Source organism: Aquarana catesbeiana, linkage group LG01 (genome assembly GCF_042186555.1).
Source record: "Aquarana catesbeiana isolate 2022-GZ linkage group LG01, ASM4218655v1, whole genome shotgun sequence".
Classification (NCBI taxonomy): domain Eukaryota; kingdom Metazoa; phylum Chordata; class Amphibia; order Anura; family Ranidae; genus Aquarana; species Aquarana catesbeiana.
The window spans coordinates 521,906,146-521,929,202 of record NC_133324.1 but is presented as its reverse complement, the minus strand read 5'-3'; the positions used below and the strand labels follow the sequence as shown (position 1 = coordinate 521,929,202).

The following is a 23,057-nucleotide window of genomic DNA, read 5'->3' as shown; positions in this document are numbered from 1 at the left end:
GCCAAACTGACCCCTGTTCGGTTCGCACCAGAATTTTCGAACACAGCAAAAGTTCGGACCCAAATATTGGTTGCCCTTAGTCTACCTGTAAAGTGGCAGATCTGTACCATGTCTAGAATCTGCTGATGCAATAATTGCATTTATAAAGCCAAAAAAAATGACATTTTTCCTGCAAGCTGCCTTTATTTTGCTCAGCAACAGCTGGGGAGCCAGTGTGTATGATGAGGCCACAATGTAGTGCACTGGGAACAAGATTAGAGATTTTTTGGATACATTCTGGTGTCACCTTGACTTTGGATAGAAGTAACGATGAGTAAAAATTGGTCTTTGGTCGTCGGTTGCGCCTTCCCACCGTAACCCTATAGAGGTAATCTTATCGAAAGCAAGAATTGGCCTTGCTGTAAAAAATTGCAATGATATGCCCCTATCAAACAGGTGCAGGAAAATTGGTCCTTGGGTGTTAATTGTGCCCATGAAACCTATACCAAAAACATTCTTCCAGATGAAATGATTGAACACCCTCAATGCTAGGCAGCCTCGAAGTCCTGCAGAGATTCCACATCCCAAAAAGACTTAATCAGTGACATCTGCATCAGGGGCTTCATAGCTGGTTATCCAGGGCTGATTTATAAAAGTCAAGCGGTCCACGGAGTCTGTGGACAGACACGCTCTATGATCAGTAACGAAACCTCCTGCAGCACTGAATGCCCATTCTGAAAGCACGCTGGATGCAGGGCAGCCCAACAACTCAATAGCATACTGGGCAAGTTCTGGCCAGTGGTCTATTCTCATGAACCCAGTAAGTCAGTGGATCATCTGGTGGAAAGCTCTCCATCTCTTTTTTGGCCCCGTGATAATCGTCCACAATGTGATGCAGACGCTGCCAATGGGATGTGGAAGCTGACAGCCCTAGGCAGCAAGAACTAAAAAAATTCCGAAATGCCTCACTTAGGCAGACGCCTTCTCCAACGTTCCTCTCTTGACCAACAGAAGACTCAAAACTAAGTTTTCCATGACACTGTAACCTACTGGAGTCAGGAAAAATGTTCCATAAAATCCTCTTTAACGTGTCATCAAGAGTTTTTATCTTCTGAACTCTCTGTGGGGATGGGATGAGTTCTGAGACCCTCCCCTTATAATGGTGGTCAAGGAGGGTTGCCAATCAGTAATAATCCCTCTCCTTTATGCCACGTATTCTTGGGTCCTTTTGCAGGCTTTGAAGCATGAGGTTGCCCATACGCCTCAAATTTGCAGAGGCTTGTGAAGCAGACTCCTCGGGGTCACTCAGGATGACAGCATCTGGAACTTTCTCCTCCAAGCCACGTACTACTCCCAAGGGTCCTGGGGTTGGAAAGCCATCCCTTACAGATTGACGCATGTCTTCCTCTTCTTCGAAGCCTATGAAAGTGCCAGAATCCTCCTCCTCATCCTCCTCCCCTCTCACCTCCTGTGTGTTCTGTGACATAGGAATGATGGTGTCTGGATAAAGTGGGCCTTGAGAGAAAAGGAAGTCTTCCTCTTCCTCCTGCTGCTCTGCCTCCAGTGCCCTGTCCATAATACCACGCAGAGTCTGCTCCAGCAGGAACACAACCGGAACTGTGTCACTGATGCATGTACTGACACAGCTCACCATCCTTGTGGCCTCCTCAAATGGCATGCATCCTTAATGATCAGCCATTGGCGTGGGGAAAAAAAACTGAGGCGGCCTGAGCCTGTTGTTGTGCCATATTCGCACAGGTACCCATTGACAGCCCTCTGCTGCATGTATAGCCACTGCAGCATTGACAAAGTCGAGTTCCACCTGGTGGGCATGTCACAAATCAGGCGGTTTATGGGCAGGTGATTTTCTTGCTGAATTTCAGCCAACCGAGCACTGGCTGTGTATGACCGCCTGAAATGGCTACAGACTCTTCTGGTCAGCTTTAGCACATCTTGCAACCCTGGGTACGTATTTAGGAAATGCTGCACCACCAAATTGAGGACTTGTGCCAGGCATGGCACATGTGTCAACTTTTCCTGTCTAAGGGCAGACAGGAGGTTTGAGCCATTATAGCACACCACCATTCCTGGCTCCAGCTGGCGTGGTGTGAACCACCTCTGGGCCTGTCCCTGCAGAGCTGCAAAAATCTCGGCTCCTGTCCCCTAAACACAACAGCTGAAGCACTGCATGGCACCTTTTAGCCTGACTCTGGAAATAGTCCTTTGAACACTTAGGGGGGTACCTGATGTTTATAGGACAATTCTGCAGAGGAGGGCATGGAGGTGGTGGAGGAGTAGGAGGGGGTAGAGCTCACAGGTGTGGCATCATCAACACCAGCTGTATGGAGACGTGGGGGCACAACAAGCTGCAGCACCGAGCAATGTCCTGCATCCTTTCGAGTTGCAAGCTGTGAACAGTGTGCTGTGAACAAAATATATCGTCCCTGCCCATGCTTGCTGGACCATGTGTCAGCAGTAAGGTGGATTTTACGGCTGACTGCTTTGCCCAACAAAGCTAGAACATTCCCTTCAACGTGATGGTAGAGAGATGGAACGGCCTTACGTGAAAAATAGTAGTGACTGGGAACCTGCCATTGTGGTACAGCACATTGTGCAAATTCACGGAAGGGGGCAGAATCCACCAGGCTGAAAGGCAGAAGTTGGAGAGCCAACAGCTTTGACAAGCTTGCATTTAGATGCTGGGCATGTTGGTGGCAGGGACTGTATTTTTTTTCTGCTACAGCAGAAGGGGCAGAGAAATTTGCCGGCTACAGTGTACAGCTGGTGGTGTGTTGCTGGCAGATGTGCTGATAGGACCTTGGACACCCTGTGCTATACCATCATCCCTGTCAGTGGAGGCTGCTGAGAGGTAATGACTCGGTATAACAGGGGCAGACTGAAGTGGGTAAGGAGGAGGAGGAGGGGGGACAGATTTTTGCCCCTTTTGTGTGGCTTTTAGGTGCTCTTGCCAACGGGCTGAGTGGTTGGACATTAAATGCCTTGTTAAGCATGTGGTATCCAAATGGTTGGTGTTTTTGCCACATTTGATGTGCCTGAGACACAGTTTGCAGATAGCAACAGTGCGATCTGATGCAGATGTGCTGAAAAAGGCCCAGACAGCTGGGCTTTGGGTAGTTGGCAGGGAGATAACAGCTGCAGAATGTGAAAAAATAGGGCGGCTGCTCTCTACTCTTTCTTGATGTTGACCTCCTTGGGGTTGTGCCGCCTCACCTTCAGTTTCCTCCTCTGCTCTATTTGGCACCCAAGTCGCATCATTATCATCATCTCCTCCATCTTCATCACCACCATCTCCTCCGTCTTCATCACTGGAGACAACTTGACAATACTCTCCGGCTTGGGGAACATGAATGCCAATTTGTCTACCAGTGTTCCTCCCTCTTTCTAGGCTCATGTTCCTGTCATCCTCAACCTCAGAACCAACATCTGAATCCAGTAATGGCTGGACATCATCAAGAAGCAAGTGGCTAACGCTGTGGCCAAATACCTCAGCTGACTCCTCAATGGCTGATGTTGGGGCTATGGCAGGAATAGATGCGGACAAGGAAGCAGGTTTATCCACTCTGGGGTCTGCACACTTGTTTCTGCTTGCGTGACAGACAGACATTATTGGGAGGGAGGGGGCGGTGCTTATAGGCAAATGTAAAGAAGAAGTTGAAATCTGTACGTAGATGCACTTTAATCAATGTAAAGAGGTGTTTGGTGCACTTTAATTTCAGTACTCACACTACAGACACACTCCACGGATACACTATAATATACTGCAATATAATGCTCCAAACGTACAGTGATGCACAGAACTATATGACGTTAAACTGGCAGTAACGCACACAAAACTATATGGCGTTAAACTGGTAGTAACGCACACAGAAGTAAATGGCGTTAAACTGACAGTGATGCAATCACATAAACGGTGTTCAACCATCACAAAACTGACGCTATCTGAACTGTCCCTACTCTAGCTCTACACTAATGTAAAGATTACTGACACGGTCTCACTACACTACACAAACTATATGAGCTGTCCCTACTCTAGCTGCATACTATGCAAAGCTGAATGATGGTCCTCCTCACTATACTCATACTATCCCTAAAACTGACACTAAACTAATATTCAACACTGACAATTGACGCAAAATAGCACAGTATAGCACACTAACTAAGTAATAGCACTGAACAGAGCCCTGTTCTATCACTCTCCACGCCAAAATCACACTGAAAATGGCTGCCATTGAAAGAATACCTTTATACTGTGGGGTGGGAATGAGCCTAGATTGGAAAAAGTCATGATGACAGTGTCCAATCATGACTCTGACAGTGCTCTGTGCCCTGATTGGCTGAAGATTTCACTGCGTCAGCCAATCAGGGCTTGCAATGCACTGTTCAGCGCCGCAATGCATTCTGGTTGGTTTGGGGGGCCGTTCGACCATTTGTTCGGATGTTCACTGAACGACCAAGCAGCGAAAGTTTGGCCCGAACTTATGCTCGGGCCGAACCATTCGCCCATCCCTAGTGCTGAACACTAAAGCCTCGTACACGCGATCGGATTGTTCGCCAACAAAACCGTGGAATTTTGCCCGAAAGGCGTTGGCCCAAACTTGTCTTGCATACACACGGCCACACAATTGTTGGCCAACAATTGCGAACGTAGTGACGTACTAGACATACTACGTGGTTTTTCAGCTCATTAGCGCCACCCTTTGGGCTCCTTCTGCTAATTTCGTGTTAGTAGAAGTGTGGTGAGTGTTGATTCGCACTTTTCATTTTGCGCTTTTTAGTTCATTTCTGAATGGCCATTCGTCAACCAGCCATGTTGCAGAATCGGAGGAGATAACATGTTATTTATTATTGGCCTTGGAGTTATTGCTTTGGCTTTATTTTTTTGGTTGAATAATTATTTGATTTGGTATAGTTTATATATTTTTGGATACATAGAATGCACTTTTGATTAAGTTCTATTGGCAGATATCATGTCTAATTTTTATTTATTTTCTTTTTTTAATGCACAATAAAAAAATTGTGGAGAATAATACTTGGCTATATGTTGTACTTCAAATGACAGTTTGGGAGTAGGCAGTTACATTTAAGAAAATACAATGTAAAATTGACACCAACATAGTTGTATATTTGATCTTAAAAACTACGGGATAATGGTGTGGTAACTTGCCCAAATAAAAAAAAAAAAAAAAAAGCATAATAATAATATTCTTGATATCACTAAAAAAAAAAAAGCCTTTGAAAATTAGTTTGCAATAACTCCATCAGTATCACCAGCAAAGCAGCATCATTATTATCCCATTAAAGAAGAAGAGAATTGTGCGCTGCATTTCGAGATTTCATAATTTGCCACGTCACGAATGTTAATTCTCCATTACGAACGCTAGTTTACAAGACCGACCGCTTCTGGCTCGCCCTTGTTTCCGAGCATGTGTGTTTGTACTTTGGACCTTTGTCCGACGGACTTGTGTACACACGCTCGGAAAATCCGACAACAGACATTTGTCCGCGGAAAATTTGAAAACTTTCTAGCCAACATTTTGTTGGGGGAAAGTCCGACAACAATTGGCCGATGGAGCATACACACGGTCGGATTTACTGCCAACAGTCTGTCATCGAACATTTCCCGTCAGAAAGTCGGATTGTGTGTACGGGGCTTAAGACATTCCGCTGCTCTGTCCTTCTGTTCAATTTCCATTGAAAGAGCTTCTAGCTTAACCACTTCAATACAAAGCATTTTCACCCCCTTCCTGCCCAGGCCAATTTTCAGCTTTCAGCACTGTCACACTTTGAATGACAATTGCGCGGTCATGTGACTTTATACTCAAATTAAATTTTTGTTGATCATTTTTTTCCCCCACAAATAGAGCTTTCTTTTGGTGGTATTTGATCACCCCTGCGTTTTTTATTTTTTGCGCTATGAACAAAAAAATAGCGACCATTTTGAAAAAAACACAATATTTATTACTTTTTGCTATAATAAATATCCCATTTAAAAAAAAAAAAAAAAAAAATTTTCTCAGTTTAGGCCGATATATATTCTTCTATATATTTTTTGGTAAAAAAAAAAAATTCCAATAAGCGTACATTGATTGGTTTGCGCAAAAGTTATAGCAGCTACAAAATAGGGGATAGATTTGTCATTTTTCTTCTTGTTCTTTTTTTTTTTTAACTACCAATGGCGGCGATCTGCATTTTTCATCGTGACTGTGACATTGCGGCGGACAGATCGGACACTTTTGACACTATTTTGGGACCATTCACATTTATAAAGCGATCGGTGCTATAAAAAATGCACTGATTACTGTATAAATGTGACTGGCAGGGAAGGGGTTAACACTAGGGGGCGCTGCAGGGGTTAAATGTGTGTCCTAAGGAGTGATTTTAACTGTGGGGGGAGGGGACTGATGAGGGGAGGAGACCAATCGGTGTTCCTCTGTGCAAGGAACATACGATCAGTTCTCCTCTCCCCTGACAGGACGTGGATCTGTGTGTTTACACACACAGATCCACGTCCCTGCTCTGTGATGAGCAATCGCGAGTGCCCGGCGGACATCACGGCCACCGGGCATGCGCATCGGGTCCCCATAGATGCGGCGAGCATGCGCGCGCGCTCTCCACAATGCTGGGAAGCCGAGGACGTCATATGACACCCACCCAGAGGGAGGAACGATTCCTGCCGCCGTCATTTTACAATACGGCAGTAAGGAACTGGTTAAGCATCATAGGGGAAAAAATGGCAATGTACTCCTTTTGGAAGTGCTAAAATACTTACATTGCAGGTACCTCTGCCATTTTAGGCATCCTAAGAACCATACAAAAGGGAGGTACAAAAACATGCTTAAAGATCTTCCTCATCCACATCTTCCTTTTAGGAATTGTTTGAAGAGGGTTAAATTGGCCAGTTGACTGGTCCTGCAAGGAAAAAGCTAGAAAAGCTGGAAAAAGAGTAGAGAATCCTTGCACAGGGAGAGTTGTAACAGACTCATTTAGAGTGTCTTGACTACCCGTGGCAACCTGTTGATTGCTGTCATCTTGCTCCCTGGATGCCTTAACAAAGCAGGAAATGAATACAGGGTTTTACCATCCAAGGCATGAGCAGCAAAAGCCCAGTTTACGGTGTGCATAATACATGCAGATCTGGAGACGCTTAATAGCAAGTGTCCATTAGTCAGCTTTCCATACACCAGCTTTTAGAGGCCAGCAGAAGGGCTGACACTCCAGTATCAGTAAGGAAGACACTGCCCCACCCTCCAGCTATAACTTGCATAGAGCAGTCGCAGCATAGAGCGACTAGGCTGCAGCAGTACAAGGACATGTTGCAGAAATAAACAAATCCCTGCAAGTCTAAGGAAGAACTCCACATTGTTAAGAAAAAAGTGGACACTTTCCTCAACAAACACACTACTGAAGTCTCTAGGGAAAATAAGTTTCATTTTTTTTTCTAAAGGAAGTCTGGGGCCCCCTCTTGCAGGAGGGCCTAGGGCAATTTCCCTTATTGCCCCCTTTTAAATCTGGCACTGACAGCAACAGCTGTTTTTCTTTTGGGATAAAGGTTTTACATGAACAAATAAAAGCTGATCATTGTGAGCACCACTGTCAGTGGTTGTTCCGTTGAAAAACAACAGACTTACACCCTGGATGACCAGATGAAAAAAAAAGGAAAGAAAGCCTAAAAAAAGACTATTACAGCCATCACATCTAAGAACTGGTGAACTATAATATAATAAATATTTGCTCTTGGGTTTAATACATACCGCTTTATTTCACTCAGATCTACAGTATGTGGTCCTATGAAAACCCCAGAAATTCTTTTTATTTTCTCCTAATAATTGACGACTACTCAAGGTTTACTACGATCCTTTAAACATAAAAACATGAAGTTTCAGATAAAAACTGAACAATATTGCAGTAAGCAACAAATTTGGCAAAATGCCTAAAATACTCTGCACAGATAATGTCACAGAGTACATAATTGGTAAAACACAAGCTATTCTGAGGAATATGGTTCCAGGCTACTGTATAATACTGTACCATACAATCCAGAACAAAATGTTATTGCAGAATGAACTGCACATTATGCAGAAAAGTGGCAGAAGCATGTTTCTTGATGAGGAGATGCCAACAACATACTGGGAATAGAGGCACTTAAAGCAGCATGCTATCTTCAAAACCACTTACCCAGAAAAGCAAATGTTTGGAAGCAAAGCATACACATATGTTCCTAAAGAAAAGCATACAAAATGGAAACTTTGTACTAAGGAAGGTATATTTGTCAGCTACAGTGAGTCTCAAATGGGTTAAAAAATTCTGCATCCAGACACCAATAAGGTAGCAGTCAGCAGAGATGTAAGGCTTCATTCAAACTGTCTGTGTTTAGGGACATGCACCCACATCCACATGGATGTCAAATTGGGAGCAGCGGCTATATCTTTGTAGCCACTGCATCCCAATTGACATCAATGGGACTGCGCAGGGATGCACAGAACATCTCTGCATCCCCACGTAGGTAAACACGGCCCTTGCATGGATCTACACTGTAGCATACCCCCCTGTGAGCCAGACCCTATGCAGTGATTGTGTTAGCACTGTCTGAAAGATAACGTGAGGAAGAAGCATCCACAAGTACTGCAGGAAAAAGTACAGAACATCACTAAATATTGGCATCAGTGATTTATCCACTAAAAAGGAAGAAGCAACCTCAGTCAGAAAATCTGTGAGATCCAGCAAGGATATCACAGCTAGAAACTTGTCATATACTTGTATAGCACCATAAAGTCAATGAAGAAATGCAAATGCTACCTGTTCATTAGAAGTAAAGGTAGATTACAAATGCATATGAAAATATGAAACCTCTCAATTAGCTGTAAGCTTGGGAACTTACAGTATGCAAAGGTGTAAGCACACCTGTATGTAGGTGCAGTCTGTTTTCTCCACTGCAGGTGGTGCTGAACCGTAGCGATTCTGCAGCTGGAAAGGAAGTCATGAGGAACGGAGTTCCTCTATGGTTTCCTGGGGTCACTTGGGAAGCAATCCAGTTGGATGCTGTTGACCAATATGACTCAGGTGGCCATCTTGGGGTCAGGCATAGCCTATTTAAGGCATTGGCTACCAGGTTTGGTGAGCTTTATGCAAGTGGGTAGCTTAAGGTACCCTGTTTGTTAGGGACAGCACTAGTTACAGTATACGGAAAGATTCCTGATGAGGAGAGAAAGCGCAGGGACGCTAATTTCCTGGAAACCTTCCCGACTGGGCACAAGACGGCCAGGCCATATTTTGCCCCTCTCAACAGACGCTGTCAGTCCAGCTGAAAAACGCTTTTGTCACATTGCTGGAGACCATAAGTGCACTAATTTCGTTGCTCCATTTCCTCAATACAAGTTTTATACTACACATGACTGTGACTTATTGCCACCGCACCACACTTCACACACCTACACACCAACCTATCAAAAGCTGGAAGGAGAAGAAGATCTTTAACCTAACAATGGCCAGTACAGACAAGCAGTGGCAATGCAATTGAAAGTCATTCAGTATCTAAAATCTACTCAAGACACGAACCTAAGATTATCTGCAAATGGTGATGCAGAACTCTAAAAGAAGATAGGACTTATATGAGAGTTAGATGTCGAGTGGGAGTATTTGCATGCTGTTTATGTAATGGATGTGGTTGGAATATCATGATGAAATGTCTATTCCAATATATTTAAGTACATGCTTTATATGCCTGACATATATCAGCTTCGGCTTATCAACCTTAATCATATACAACAGATGTTTGCTAGTTTGCTGTGGAACTGAACTGAACTGCAAGAGTTAACAGAAGAATCGCACCTGCTCCAAAAATACACTCAAAAGTTAACACCAACGTTTTAGAAGGAGCAAGAACATAGCTGTGACTGGTTGCTACTTCTTCATATGGACGACCCAGCTAAAGCCTATACTTTGTCACCAATAAATATATATATATATATATATAGTGGTTGTTTTGTGTTTTTTTTGTGGTTTGCATACGCCAGCCTTATCTGATAACGAAATAGTATATAAGTCTTGAAGACAGGAAACAATAAAACAGAAGTAACTTTTCACTGAGCTGTGTCTGAGTGGATTTTATTTCAGAAGCGTGCACACTTCATATTGAAAATTTGGCTCGGGGGGCAGATATAAAAATATTGGACAGTTCTGGTTCGACCCAAAACATATTGCGTCCAACGTGGGGCCTCGAGGCTAGGCCAAAAGGCTAGCTGATCCAGAGGAGACCGAGGAGAATCAACACGAGCGGGGCAGAGACTGATCACCTCTGAAAACGGTAAGATGCTTTTTCATATCTTGTCTACTGTTTATTCTGTACCCGTGGCTGGTTAATCTCTGTGTCCATATCGGCTTCCTGTGGTCCTCAAAGACAGGTATATATCTTGCCTCGAGTCTGTTGATATAAGGAACCTGTAAATTATATCTGCCCCGCCTGTATTCTTGTGTGTTCTGTTCTGTTGAACGTGTGTCTTGTGGCGGCTGTTGGGAATGAGGGATTGATTATATAGTCATGGACGAAGATAATTAGTTGACATGGTCAAAACTCCTCCTGGGGGAATAAATAATTGTGTTCGGTAAAGCACGGGAGGACCAGGAGGGGGCGTCAGGAATACACCCAAGGGCGTGGGGATCCTGTGAGGATTTGAGCAATCCTCTATTTCACTGCAGTTGCCACATATTTTGTTTGGTAATGTCATGTCCTAAGTGTGTTTGTGGAATGTTATTGGGTATACATGAAGAGGGCTGGGGTTTGATCAGCGTAATAGAGCCAGGGTATAGGAGGGAAATCCGTGGTTACAAACCCCTACTGCCACACGCTGCGCATGTAATGGTATTCAGATTGAATGTACATTATCCAGTCAAAATTGTTGTTGGCAAATCACTGGAGGTCATAGAGGCTCAAGTGGGCAAGGAGCCAAGAGGTGCCCCTTACAACCTGAACAACCGAAAGGCTTGAAAAGAGGAAGAAAAACATAGAGTGAGCAATTTGGGCATGGTTTTGGGAAATGTAAATGACAGTTGAAGTGGTCCATTGAATATTAACTGCTGTACTCTTTATTTGTCAAATGTCTTGTTGAGAGTAATAAGTGGTCACATATTACTCGGCTCCCCTACCTGCGGCCACCTTCGGTGGACAGGCCTGTGACTGGTCTACGTTTTGGGAAGGCGCGCAAGGAGGTTTGCGTGGCAGCCGAACTCTCTCTCTCTCTCTCCCTCTCCCTCTCTCTCTCTCTCTCTCTCTCTCTGGTGATGGACAGAGGATTATTGGACCCTTGAGTCCAAGACAGCTTCATAAAACCGCCATACAAACCCTGAGCCTGGACGCATAAACTCTTCAATAGCTAACGATAGGGCAAAAGTTAGAAAGGCCCAAAGAGGGCAGCCTGGCCTGTGACTTGGTGCTAGAGCGGGAAGGAGAGGGTGCTGTTAAAAAGGGAAAGAAATTGGCGAAAGTGTGTGGGGTCGATATGCATTTGGGCGGAAGGCTACAGGTAGATGAATGGCGTACTATTTTGAAACTTAAAAAAGGTATGTTGTCAGATCACGGACTGCTATGAGCAGCAGACACTTGGTTCAAAGTTGCAAAAGCTATTCATGAGGAAGGGTGAACAGAGCAGGAAACCAATCAAGATGGTTCTATTGTATATGTGTATAGAAAACCAGAAAAGAGGAAGTGAAGTAGTCAGCCACCGCCCCCTGATGATGGCGTCTGGTCCCCAGGAAGTAGATACTGCCTTTCGTCTACTGCATCTACTGCTACTGCCCCTCCCCAACAGGAGCCTCCCCCGCCATGTTTGACGATAGATGGGGCACACTTGTCTTTGTACTCCTCATGGGGTTGACGCCACCGTGACGCACCTGAACCCCCCTGCGCCACCACCCACACCAGAACTTGCACACATGTATCCAGTGATAGACCGGTCCTCGGGATCATATTACAAGGCCCACCCCATTAATGACAAGTGTTACTGACGACGGCTCCGTGGAGGAGGACACCCAGGCACCTCCACCTCCCTCACCAGTAAACCAAGGGACTCAACCCGGTCCCTCCCTTCAAAGCCCCGACCAGAGTTGCGCCGACCCTATCACGGTGCCCAGAACCGGCACGCATGCCAGAACAGCTAAGATCTCACTCCAACGGACCGTTACATTTTAAGGCCTTTCCCTGTATGACTTACCAGCTGGAGCAATGGGTTCCTTCGCGCCACCATCCAACAACCCATTTGACAACCTATTTGATAGTGACACACATTTACAGTCCCTCTTACACCCCTCACAATCCAATACACAAATCCAGCAGCCACCCCCCAGTTCTCTCCCTAAACTCCCCCTTGAATGGACTCCCCCTGGACACACACATCACCAAAAATACGGCCCCATCCTCACACCACCGAGAGAACTACCTGCAGCACCAGGGGCTCCCCTGATGTACGTAAATTTCACCCCCTCTCAGGCTGCTTCTCTTGTCACGAGCCTACAGGACCCTGAAAAGCAGCCCATGTAATTTTACAGAAGGATCACTCAAATCCAAAAAACATACGCTGCCGCGTGGCGGGATTTTTGTAAGCCTGTGTGAGATAAAGGCAGGGGATGCTTACTGGCCGGTGATGGAAAAATGTTTTGATGAGTATTACAGTGACAGCACCTATGACTCTGGATGTGACTTCGTGAGTCAGTTAAAAAAAATGGGCTCAAGACCGCTGGGCAGACCAAGCGACTGGTACACAAGAGATTACACAGGAAAAAGGCGAATCCGTTGAGAAATATCACAATAGAATAACACAAGTGTTTACCGATTTGGGTTTCAGCATGCTGAAAAAAGCATACAGACACATGCTAGCTGCCGCATTTGTCTCAGGTCTTAAAGAACCAATCCGAAAGGGTCTGCTCCTATCACACCCAGAGTACAGAGTAATGAAGCTTGAGAGGCTGTTATTAGTAACAAAAGGTTTAGAATCCTCACAGAGCAGTAGAAAGGTAGATCCCCTCATGATGGCCTCTCACACACCGTATCTGCGCCCACCAGTACCAACTCCGTGTGTCTGCTACAACTGCGGAAGACCCAGCCACTTCAAAAGGGAATGCCGAAGCCCCCCGGAGTTTACCCACAATCAACCAGCTCCCAGCCTTGGTCCACATGAAAACGCTCAGTATCAGAGACACGACACCCCACCTCGACCCTCTCTGGATCACATAGACCTTCTCTGCTAGGATTTGCAAGCCTGTGTCACCTACCCCTTCCATGGTATCCTCAGGAGATTCAGGAGGCCCTCTTGCAAAAATACCCCTCCCAATTTGCCAAGGCAATGGCCTTCATTCTGGACACTTGGATGAAATTACTCCCGGACATTGTACTTCTTCAGTATGTAGATGACCTCCTGCTCTGTGCAGATACCCTTGGTGACGCCTCAATCTTCCCCTGAAAGCCTCCTCCACTACTTGGCTGAGCAAGGATGCAAGGCCTCAAAGCAAAAGGTCCAGTGGTGCAGAGAGAAGGTGGTCTTCCTAGGTCACTGCATCTCCAAGGCACTCGGCGCCTCACCGAAGAAAGAGTTGCTGCAATCAAGGCCATCCCCTTGCCTCAAGGCCACAAGCCCCTACATGCTTTCCTGGGATTAATCTCCTATTGTCGCTCCTGGATCCCAGGAGCCTCCCTCTTGATGCAACCTCTCTATGACGCCCTGAAATCTGACCCTTTCCTGCTTTCCCCAGAAGCTGTGGACAATTTTGAAGTTCTGAAGGAGATCCTCTCAACAGCCCCTGCTTTGGGCCTCCCAGACTATGAAAAGACTTTCAAACTATTTGTCTAAGAGAGACAAGGGCATGCTACAGGAGTTTTGGCTCAGGCCCATGGCAACAGGCTCAGACCCATTGGTATTACTCCTGTCAGCTGGACTCAATGGCCAGGGGGTACCCTCTTGTCTCAGAGCCGTCTTTGCAGCCAAGCCCTTCTGGACAAGACTGCTGACCTCGTGTTGGGCCACCCTCTGATCCTCCTGGCCCCTCATGACATAACAGCCATACTAAACCAAGTACAGCCCAAACAGCTGTCCTTGCAGAGGCACCTCAGACTCCAGTGTGCCTTGCTTCTCCCCGATAACATCACCATCCTCCGATGTGATACCCTTAACCCATCCACTCTGCTTCCTCTTCTCGAGGGGGGAACCTCTTTGGAGAATGACCCTCATCTCACCACTCATGACTGCTTTGAAGTGATGAAGATGGAAACATCACACCTACTGACAGTCAGTGAAACATCCCTTGAGAATCCTGAACCATCCACAATTTTTGTGGATGGTTCCAGGTATGCAGACAGCACTGGACGGTACCACACAGGATACACAGTCACCACCGAAGATACAGTTCTTCAGGCTTCAGCATTGCCTTCCTCCATGTCTGCCCAGGAAGCAGAACTCCAGGCCCTAACCATGGCATGCAAGCTAGCAGAAGGAAAAAGAGCCAACATCTATACAGATTCAAGATATGCTCTTGGCGTTACCTGCGATTTCGGTATCATCTGGAAAACCAGAGGGTTCCTAACAGCAGCAGGTACACCGGTTAAACACAGTGCAGCTATCGAGGACTTAATGGATGCCTTACTCCTCCCAGCACAAGTGGCCATGCTTAAGGTGAAGGCACATGGCAAATTGGTATCCCAAGAAGCACGGGGCAATCACCTGGCAGATACTGCTGCAAAACACTCTGCAAACGGAACGCGAGAAGTGGTCAGCAGGGTGAATGCACCCATCCTGGATTACCCAATAGATACCCCTGAAGAAACTGTACAAACCACCATGATTCTACAAAACCCTCCTGTGAACAGGACTCACCTCAAGGAGCAACAGGAGGCAGCTGGCAAGGAAGAGAAAGAAGTGTGGATCAGAAAAGCAGCCACAGAAGTTGAAGGAATCATGGAATTAAACAAGAGACCGTGTCTGCCAGGATCAATGTTTCCTGCAGTGGTACAGTGGGCCCACGGTGCCTCTCATCTGTCGAAAACCTTGATGATCGCCCTGATTAACAAATACTACTTGGCTCCAGGGATCACCCCACTCACCAACAACTTCTGCAAGTCATGCACCATCTGTGCTAAATGCAATCCTGGAAGAACAGAGAAGGTACCTTTTTGAAGCATCTAGCGAAAGCCCAGTACCCCTTCCAAAGGATACAGATCGACCACATCCAGATGCTGAAGAGTGGCCGGTATGAATATGCATTGATTATCATTGACATGTTCTCCGGATGGCCAGAAGGCTATCCCGTTACCAACATGATTGCAAAGACCACGGCAAAAAGACTTCTAACAGAAATAGTGTGCTGATATGGCAACCTAGAGGTTATAGAGAGTGACCAGGGGCCGGCTTTCACGGCCTCAGTAACCAAAGAAATATGGACAGCGTTAGGGGTCACACTAGCTTTCCACACCCCATACCATCCTCAAAGCAGTGGAAAAGTGGAAAGATTAAAAGGCACAATAAAATCTAGAATGCTAAAAATGTCTCAGAAAACAGGAATGAGTTGGCCAGACAGCCTGCCCATTGCCTTATTCAGTGTTAGGGGAAACCATGGTCTGTCACCCTATGAGATATTGTTTGGCTCAGCCCCCAAACTGGGTTGTTACTTCCCACAGCAATTACAGCTCCAATCTGATGTATTGACCGATTATGTTACTGCTTTATCTCGACAATTAACCCGTATCCATTCGCAAGTGTTTTCCACCCCAGATCCTGAGTTAGATACAGGAACACACAAGCTGGCTCCCGATGATTGGGTCCTGGTAAAGAAGTTTGTGAGAAAGCATACCCTTGAACCCAGATATGATGATCCTTTCCACATCAGTAAAGGTGGCCGGAAAGAACACGTGGATACACGCTTCCCACTGCAAGAAGGTCCCTGGGCCCGAGGAAGAGACTGAAGGGACCAAACCATGATTCTGTATATCCTTTTCACTGTAATCATTGCTCAGGCACAAGAGGTAGCCATCAAACAAAAAGATGGTGAAACCCAATTCTGGTATAACTCATCTAATACACATGTTGCCACTTTTATATCCTCATGAACAGATAATTCCAGGTACTATGTACAGGATCTGGTCCTGGGATAAAACATTAGGTCCCATGACTGTGTATGTATGCGTCACTGACATCTATTGGGGAAACAACTGTGATTCTGGGGAACAGTGGGATGGAACACCGGAACAGATTAGCCCAGGAGACAGTGAGACCTATGTTCTGGGCCTATGGTGGGGAAGTGGGTATCCAAGTTTTAGAAAGCCTTTCAAACTGAAAGGTATGTTCAATAACCCAGAGTGGGGAGTTCCCCAATATACATCTAGCTCCAACCCCCTGAGGCCCCATATACAAACATTAAAGGACATGGTAGCCATAGCAGACCCTACCTTTGAGGATACTATAGCTGCAGAAACCGAGTTCTCAGATGTCAACTTGTGGCTCGAGTGGATGAGGTACAGTGCAGGGAAACACAATAAGACCAATTGCTATGTGTGTGGGGGGCTAGACCACATTTAGGAACGGTACCCCTGAACATACCCCCAGAACATGAGACATGTTTCCTCAGCCTATTTACGAACACAACCACTAACCACTCCCTGTGTGAACATTGGAAGAAGGAATATTCCATAGTCACCAGGACCCCCAAGCCAGGAGAATGTATCACCATATACCCTGGCAATTACACATGTTATGGGAGATATCACTGGGGGGGAACCCCTTGGGAATTTCACTAAGGGTTACTGTGGATCTTATAGTGAGGTGTCTGCAGATCTGGTGCAAAATCAAGTCCAGTCTTCCGGAGACGTGTACTGGATCTGTGGAGGCATGAAAATTAGAAGCAGATTGACAGGACAGTGAACAGGGGAATGTGCACTGGCCAAGGCCATAATGCCTCTACATATTCTCTCAGAGAACCCAAAATCAGATGCAAACAAGGCACCCAGGCCTAACAGGAGGGGTAGGAGTGCCCCAGCAGGAAGCTTTGACCCTCATGTATACATAGATGCCATGGGGGTCCCTAGAGGGGTCCCAGATGAGTTCAAAACAAGAGACCAAGTAGCAGCAGGATTCAAGTCCCTGATCCCCATCATCACTGTAAACAAGAATGTAGACTGGATAAATTACATCTACTATTACCAACAAAGGTTTGTTAATTACACCAAAGATGCACTCCAAGGTTTAGCCGAGCAACTGGAAGCCGCTTCACACATGACCTTCCAAAACTGTATGGCCTTAGATATGGTCCTAGCTGAAAAGGGGGGGTGTGCAAAATTATACCTGAAACAAGTACGTGTTGTACCTATATCCCAGACAACACTGGCCCAAATGGTAAAGTGACCTTAGCCATTCAGAAATTTGAAGGTTTGTCCAAAGAATTAAAAAAGAATTCAGGGCTCACCAACCCCTGGGATCAGTACTTCACCTGGATCAAGGGGGATGGCAGGGAATTTTAACACAGATCAGAATAGCCATTCTGATAATTTTTGTGACCCTAGCTGTCATGGTCTGCTGTGTTCTTCCCTGCTTTAAAAAGTGTGTAGAAAAAAACGTTGACCAATCTACTCCCTGGAAATACCAGATGGTGATGATGAGTATGTAAGATTTGATGATGATTATGTGTTACACTCCGTTACAGTCACTTCCCCCCGAGTTGCAACACCATAGGATTACAGGGACAAACAGCACCTGATTGCCCTTCTCTAAGCTGTATTGAGGGGGGTAGTGAGTTAGTCGCTTCTCTTCTCTATATATATAGCCCAAAAGAGTTGCTGAGGAGAATGGGCCAGGTGAGTAGGACGTCTAGTATGAGGGACAGAATGAAATAGACAGTTTCAAGGGGGGACTGTAATGGATGTGGTTGGAATTTCATGATGAAATGTCTATTCCAATATATATAAGTACATGCTTTATATGCCTGACATATATCAACTTTGGCTCATCAACCGTAATCATATACAACAGATGTTTGCTAGCTTGTTGTGGAACTGAACTGCAAGAGTTAACAGAAGAATTGCACCTGCTCCGAAAATACACTCAAAAGTTAACACCAACGTTTTAGAAGGAGCAAGAACATGGCTATGAACAGCTGCTACTTTCTCATATGGACGACCCAGCTAAAGCCTATACTTTGTCACCAATATATATATATATTTTGTGGTTGTTTTGTGGTTTGCATACCCCAGCCTTATCTGATAACGAAATAGTATATAAGTCTTGAAGGGAAAGGAAACAATAAAAAAGAAGTAACTTTTCACTGAGCTGTGTCTGAGTGGATTTTACAATTATGTTTATATACAAAGAAGAACAAGGAAGCTGCACTTTAAATGAAGTATGCGGAGGGTCAAGTGTTGTGTGGAGTTATAATTAAAACATCTATAACTAGAAAAGGTACAATTTCTGGGGAAATTGTGAAAGTGTTCTTGCCTCTACAACTGGAGTGGGCGGAGTAACTGGGTGGGGTGGAGTGGCTTGAGTAACTGTGAAAAGTGTTAAAAAGCTTAATATTTTAAAAAGTATAAATAGTAGTAAAAAAGTTCCATCATTCGCTGAAAGAGCTGAACATTTTTTTCAAAAGTAATTTTTTTTTTCAAAAATGAATTTTTTTTAATCAAAAATGATTTTTTTTTCTTCAAAAATGATTTTTTTTTTCAAAAGTAATTTTTTTTTTCAAAGGTAATTTTTTTTTTTCAAAAATGAATTTTTTTATTTCAAAAATAATTTTTTTTTCGAAATTATTATTTTTTTTAAAGTAATTTTTTTTTCAAAAATAATTTTTTTTTTTCAAAAATATTTTTTTTTTCAAATATATTTTTTTTTCAAAAATAATTTTTTTTTTAAAAGTAATTTTTTTTTCAAAAATATTTTTTTTTTTCAAAAATAATTTTTTTTTTTTCAAAAATATTTGTTTTTTCAAAAATATTTTTTTTTTTTCAAAAATGATTTTTTTTTTTCAAAAATGATTTTTTTACTTTTTTCAAAAATTATTTTTTTTTTTCAAAAATATTTTTTTTTTTACATGGGGCGGTCATAATGTTTTGGCTGATCATGGGGTGGTCATAATGTTTTGGCTGATCATGGGGTTGTCAGCTTTTGTCACTTCCCACTCTAGTTTTGAACATTTCGCCATTCATTCCTATGGGACCAATTTCGCCGCAAAAACGTCATTTCGTGGACCATTCGGCAAAACATTCCACAAAGTAATAACACACCAATCGGGAACAATCCGCTCGTTTCGGTATATTATTTGTCTCTGTAGTGTGAAAACTGTGGGAGGAGTCTACAAGCATTATCAAGTCTAGCAGATGAAGTCACATGCATTTGGAGTGTCTCAGCATCTTGTGTTTACAACCACTGTTTCCTAGCAACGCTCATGCCCTGTTTATGCTTCCCAAATACTGCTTCATCAAAACTGCCCCATCAGAATTACCCCATCAAAACTGCCCCATCATATTCCTCTATTATAAATCAGTACATGGTGTGTCTGTCCCCTCCCCCGGGCTCTGTAATCAGCTGAGATGCTCCAGCCACCTCCCCCCCTGTGTATAACAGAAGCTTTGGTAACCATGGCAACAAAACAAACACTAACAGTACACTCTGATTAATGGCTAAAATTTCCTGAAATGACCTCTAAACAAATGGCCGTATTTTAAAAACTATACATCCTACAGCGAAGATCTTTATATTGTGAGAATCACAAGACCCAGACCTAGATTTTGATGTATAGTATGTCTCTGAAATATTAAAAATGAAGGCACGGTCGCAGTTTAGAAATTGCCCTTCAAATTTGGAGGGGGCTAGAGTGTAGTTTCAATGAATGTCAATGGACGGCGTGAGTTGCAAACAAATGGTCATATTGTGAAAACTATCAGGACTATGGCTTAGCCGTGGACATGTTTAGTGGCAGCAGGGATAGCTGAACGTTTTGATATAAGATTTGTGTAGGTGGGCTTGAAAATGAGGGAGTGGCGGCAGTTTAGAAATCATGTTCTGATTTTCCAGCTTTTGTCATCTCCCACTCTAGTTTCCCCATTCATTCCTATGGGACCAATTTCGCCGCAAAAACGACGATATTTCGTGAACCATTCGGCGAAACGTTCCACAAAGTAATAGCACACCATTCGGGAACAATCCGCACGTTTCGGTATATTACTTGTCTATGTAGTGTAAAAACTGTGGGAGGAGTTAGGGTGGTAAATTTGGCTATAATAATAAGAATAATATATATGTGAGATAACAGTAAGTGGTCTTGCTATGCAAGAACACTTAAATATGTGTAAAAGAGTAGGACATTTGTTTCATATTAATTCATATTCAATAAAAAATTTATATACTACACATATAATTAAATACCGGAATAGAGTAAGATATTGAATAAAAAACTTTTATTTCATACATAAATAATCAAAAAAATCAATAGCACATGATACATATAGAAAAGCCCAAAATTTGATAGCACATGATTAGAATATAATCAAATTATTTATGAATTATGTACTTATGTATGAAATAAAGTTTTTCATTCAATATCTTACGCTATGCAGGTATTTAATTATATGTGTAGTATATTCATTTTCTATCGAATATGAATTATTATGAGACAAATGTTCTACTCTTTTACATATATTATAGATATGTTAATTATAATGCCACACAACACTTGACCCTCCGCATACTTCATTTAAAGCCCTGCTTTTTTGTTCTTCTTTGTATATTTTAATAGGGATGAAGGCTGATGACAACGTCATCTCCTCATATAAAGTCCCATAGACCCCTCTTTTAGAAACCATGTTTATATATTATACTGTGATTAGCAGTTCTGCCATTAAGTTGTAAACATTTTTTTTAAAATAACAAACATGGTATACTTAACTTCGCTGTGCAATGGTGTTGCACAGAGCGGCCCGAACCTCCTCTTCTGGGGTCGCACACCAGCACTCTTGGCTCCTCCTCTTCTCTGTGTGCCCCCACAGGAAGCAGATTCTATGGTGGTGCAACTGCTGGCTTCTACCTTGCTTTTTGCACTTGTCCAAATCATTTGGTGGAGGGGGTTTATGGTGTGGGGTTGTTTTTCAGGGGTTGGGTTTGGCCCCTTGTTCCAGTGAAGGGAACTCTTAAGGTGTCAGCATACCTAGACATTTTGGACAATTTTATGCTCCCAACTGTGCGGGAACAGTTTTGGGAATTGCCCCTTCCTGTTCCAACCTGACTGCGCACCATTGCACAAAGCAAGGTTCATAAAGACATGGATGAGCGAATTTTGGGGTAGAGGAATTTGACGGGCCTGCACAGAGTCCTGTGACCTCATAGAACACCTTTGGGATGAATTAGAGCGGAGACCTCAGTGCCTGACCTCACAAATGCGCTTCTGAAAGAATGGTCAAACATTCCCATAGACACATTCCTAAACCTTGTGGACAGCCTTCCCAGAAGAGTTGAAGCTGTTATAGCTGCAAAGGGTGGGCCAACTCAATATTGAACTCTATGGACTAAGGCTGGCCATATATTATACAATTTTCTCATACAACTTTCCTTTATCAAAACCATGTAATATGAGGTCAAACCTAAACATTTTTAATTTGTATGTAATCGGCCAGGCCCTTGGACTACATAGTTAAAGGTAAATCTAAAGGAAAATGAATGAGAAAATTGTATAATGTATAGCCAGCTGTAGACTGGGATGCCATTAAAGTTCATGTGCGTATAAAGGCAGGCATCCCAAAACTTTTGATAATATACTGTATATAGCTATGGTGCAATTTCCTGTCTCAGCGTTCTTGTAGTTTTCTAAAAAAGCAAGACATCTGTAACATCTTGACTAGTAAGAGACATATATTTCCAACAAGTATTTTTTTTTTTTTTTTTACATTGGTACAAGTTCTCCTATGGCAATGCCCAGCTTCCCTTTGTTTTGTTTTTTTGCCCTTTATCCCTTAAAATGGAGAGAACAAAAACATTTGAACAACATTTGCCTCCATAGACTTCAGTGGTAATCGTTCTAAGTTCATGTTTGCAAAACATTTAACAAGATTTGAATCAAACAAGCAACAATAGACTATCACTCTTCAGTATGTGTTTCTTAAAGTTCTCTGTGTATATAATGAAAGATTGCAACTCAACTACAAGCGATAAGTCAAAAATAATTTTGTAACAATAGACAGAATGTTTATATCAAAGGAACAAATTCTGTTTATGCAGTTCACCATCTGTATAACTGACTTTGACTAACCTTAATGCAGCAGTTTAATTACACTGGTTGATGCATGTCATTTACAATTTTGCTCTAGAGATAAAAAAAACAGCTACAATTTTTCATATACATCAATAAATATGTCTCAATGAATTAATATCTGATTTACACTTTGGAGAGCTGTGGAAAACTTACTTCTCTTCCACCAGCTGTCTTTGGTATTCCTCAAACTCTTCTCTTGTCATACCCTTAGACTCTGCCGTCTCTTTGCCATCTGGATTTTCCTTTGTCTCCGTTTCTCCCCCAAGGTTATTTCCCAGATTCTTCATAGAAGATCCCATCATAGCTTTCAGCATAAACGCCATGTCTGTATTTTTAATATGGCAAAAAGTGAGAAAAATAAAGTTCTCTCTCTTCTAAACACTACAGAAACCTTAACGTTTTGAATGTTATTTCATTATATAATGTTAATTCTTATTTAATGGTAATTAACCATTTCTAATTATGTTTGCAGGAGTTTAATAGTTCTTTTGCCTGTTGATGTCTCTGTTACAGTCCAAGGTGAATGTGTCCCTGCACAGACAGCCTAAACCAGCTTAAGGCATTAAGTATTAGTGAGGTGGAGATAACTGTATTCCTTTTTGCAGAGATCCATATACTCCCTCCTGTTAAGCCCCGAAGCTGCTCAAGATATCTTCAAGTTAAAGCGCATCATTCCTTTAAAACGAAATAGGGTATATACCGACAGTATTTGATTGATTTGAATGAAAAATCATAGTACTGACAGTTTTTCTTTTAATTATCGTGTTCACATTAATAGAACTTGGTTA

At 43.3% G+C, this 23,057-nt stretch overlaps 1 protein-coding gene across 1 annotated transcript in view; it reads right to left on the bottom strand.

Annotated features, from left to right (window-relative positions):
- LOC141104615 (complexin-4-like) overlaps positions 1 to 22,792 on the bottom strand; it is a 126,204-nt gene extending 103,412 nt beyond the window's left edge. The window contains exon 1 of the mRNA XM_073594262.1: positions 22,423 to 22,792. Coding sequence (XP_073450363.1) covers positions 22,423 to 22,592 — 170 coding nt within the window. The 5' untranslated portion in view covers positions 22,593 to 22,792. The remainder of the gene's footprint in view (positions 1 to 22,422) is intronic.
- Positions 22,793 to 23,057: the final 265 nt, after the last annotated feature.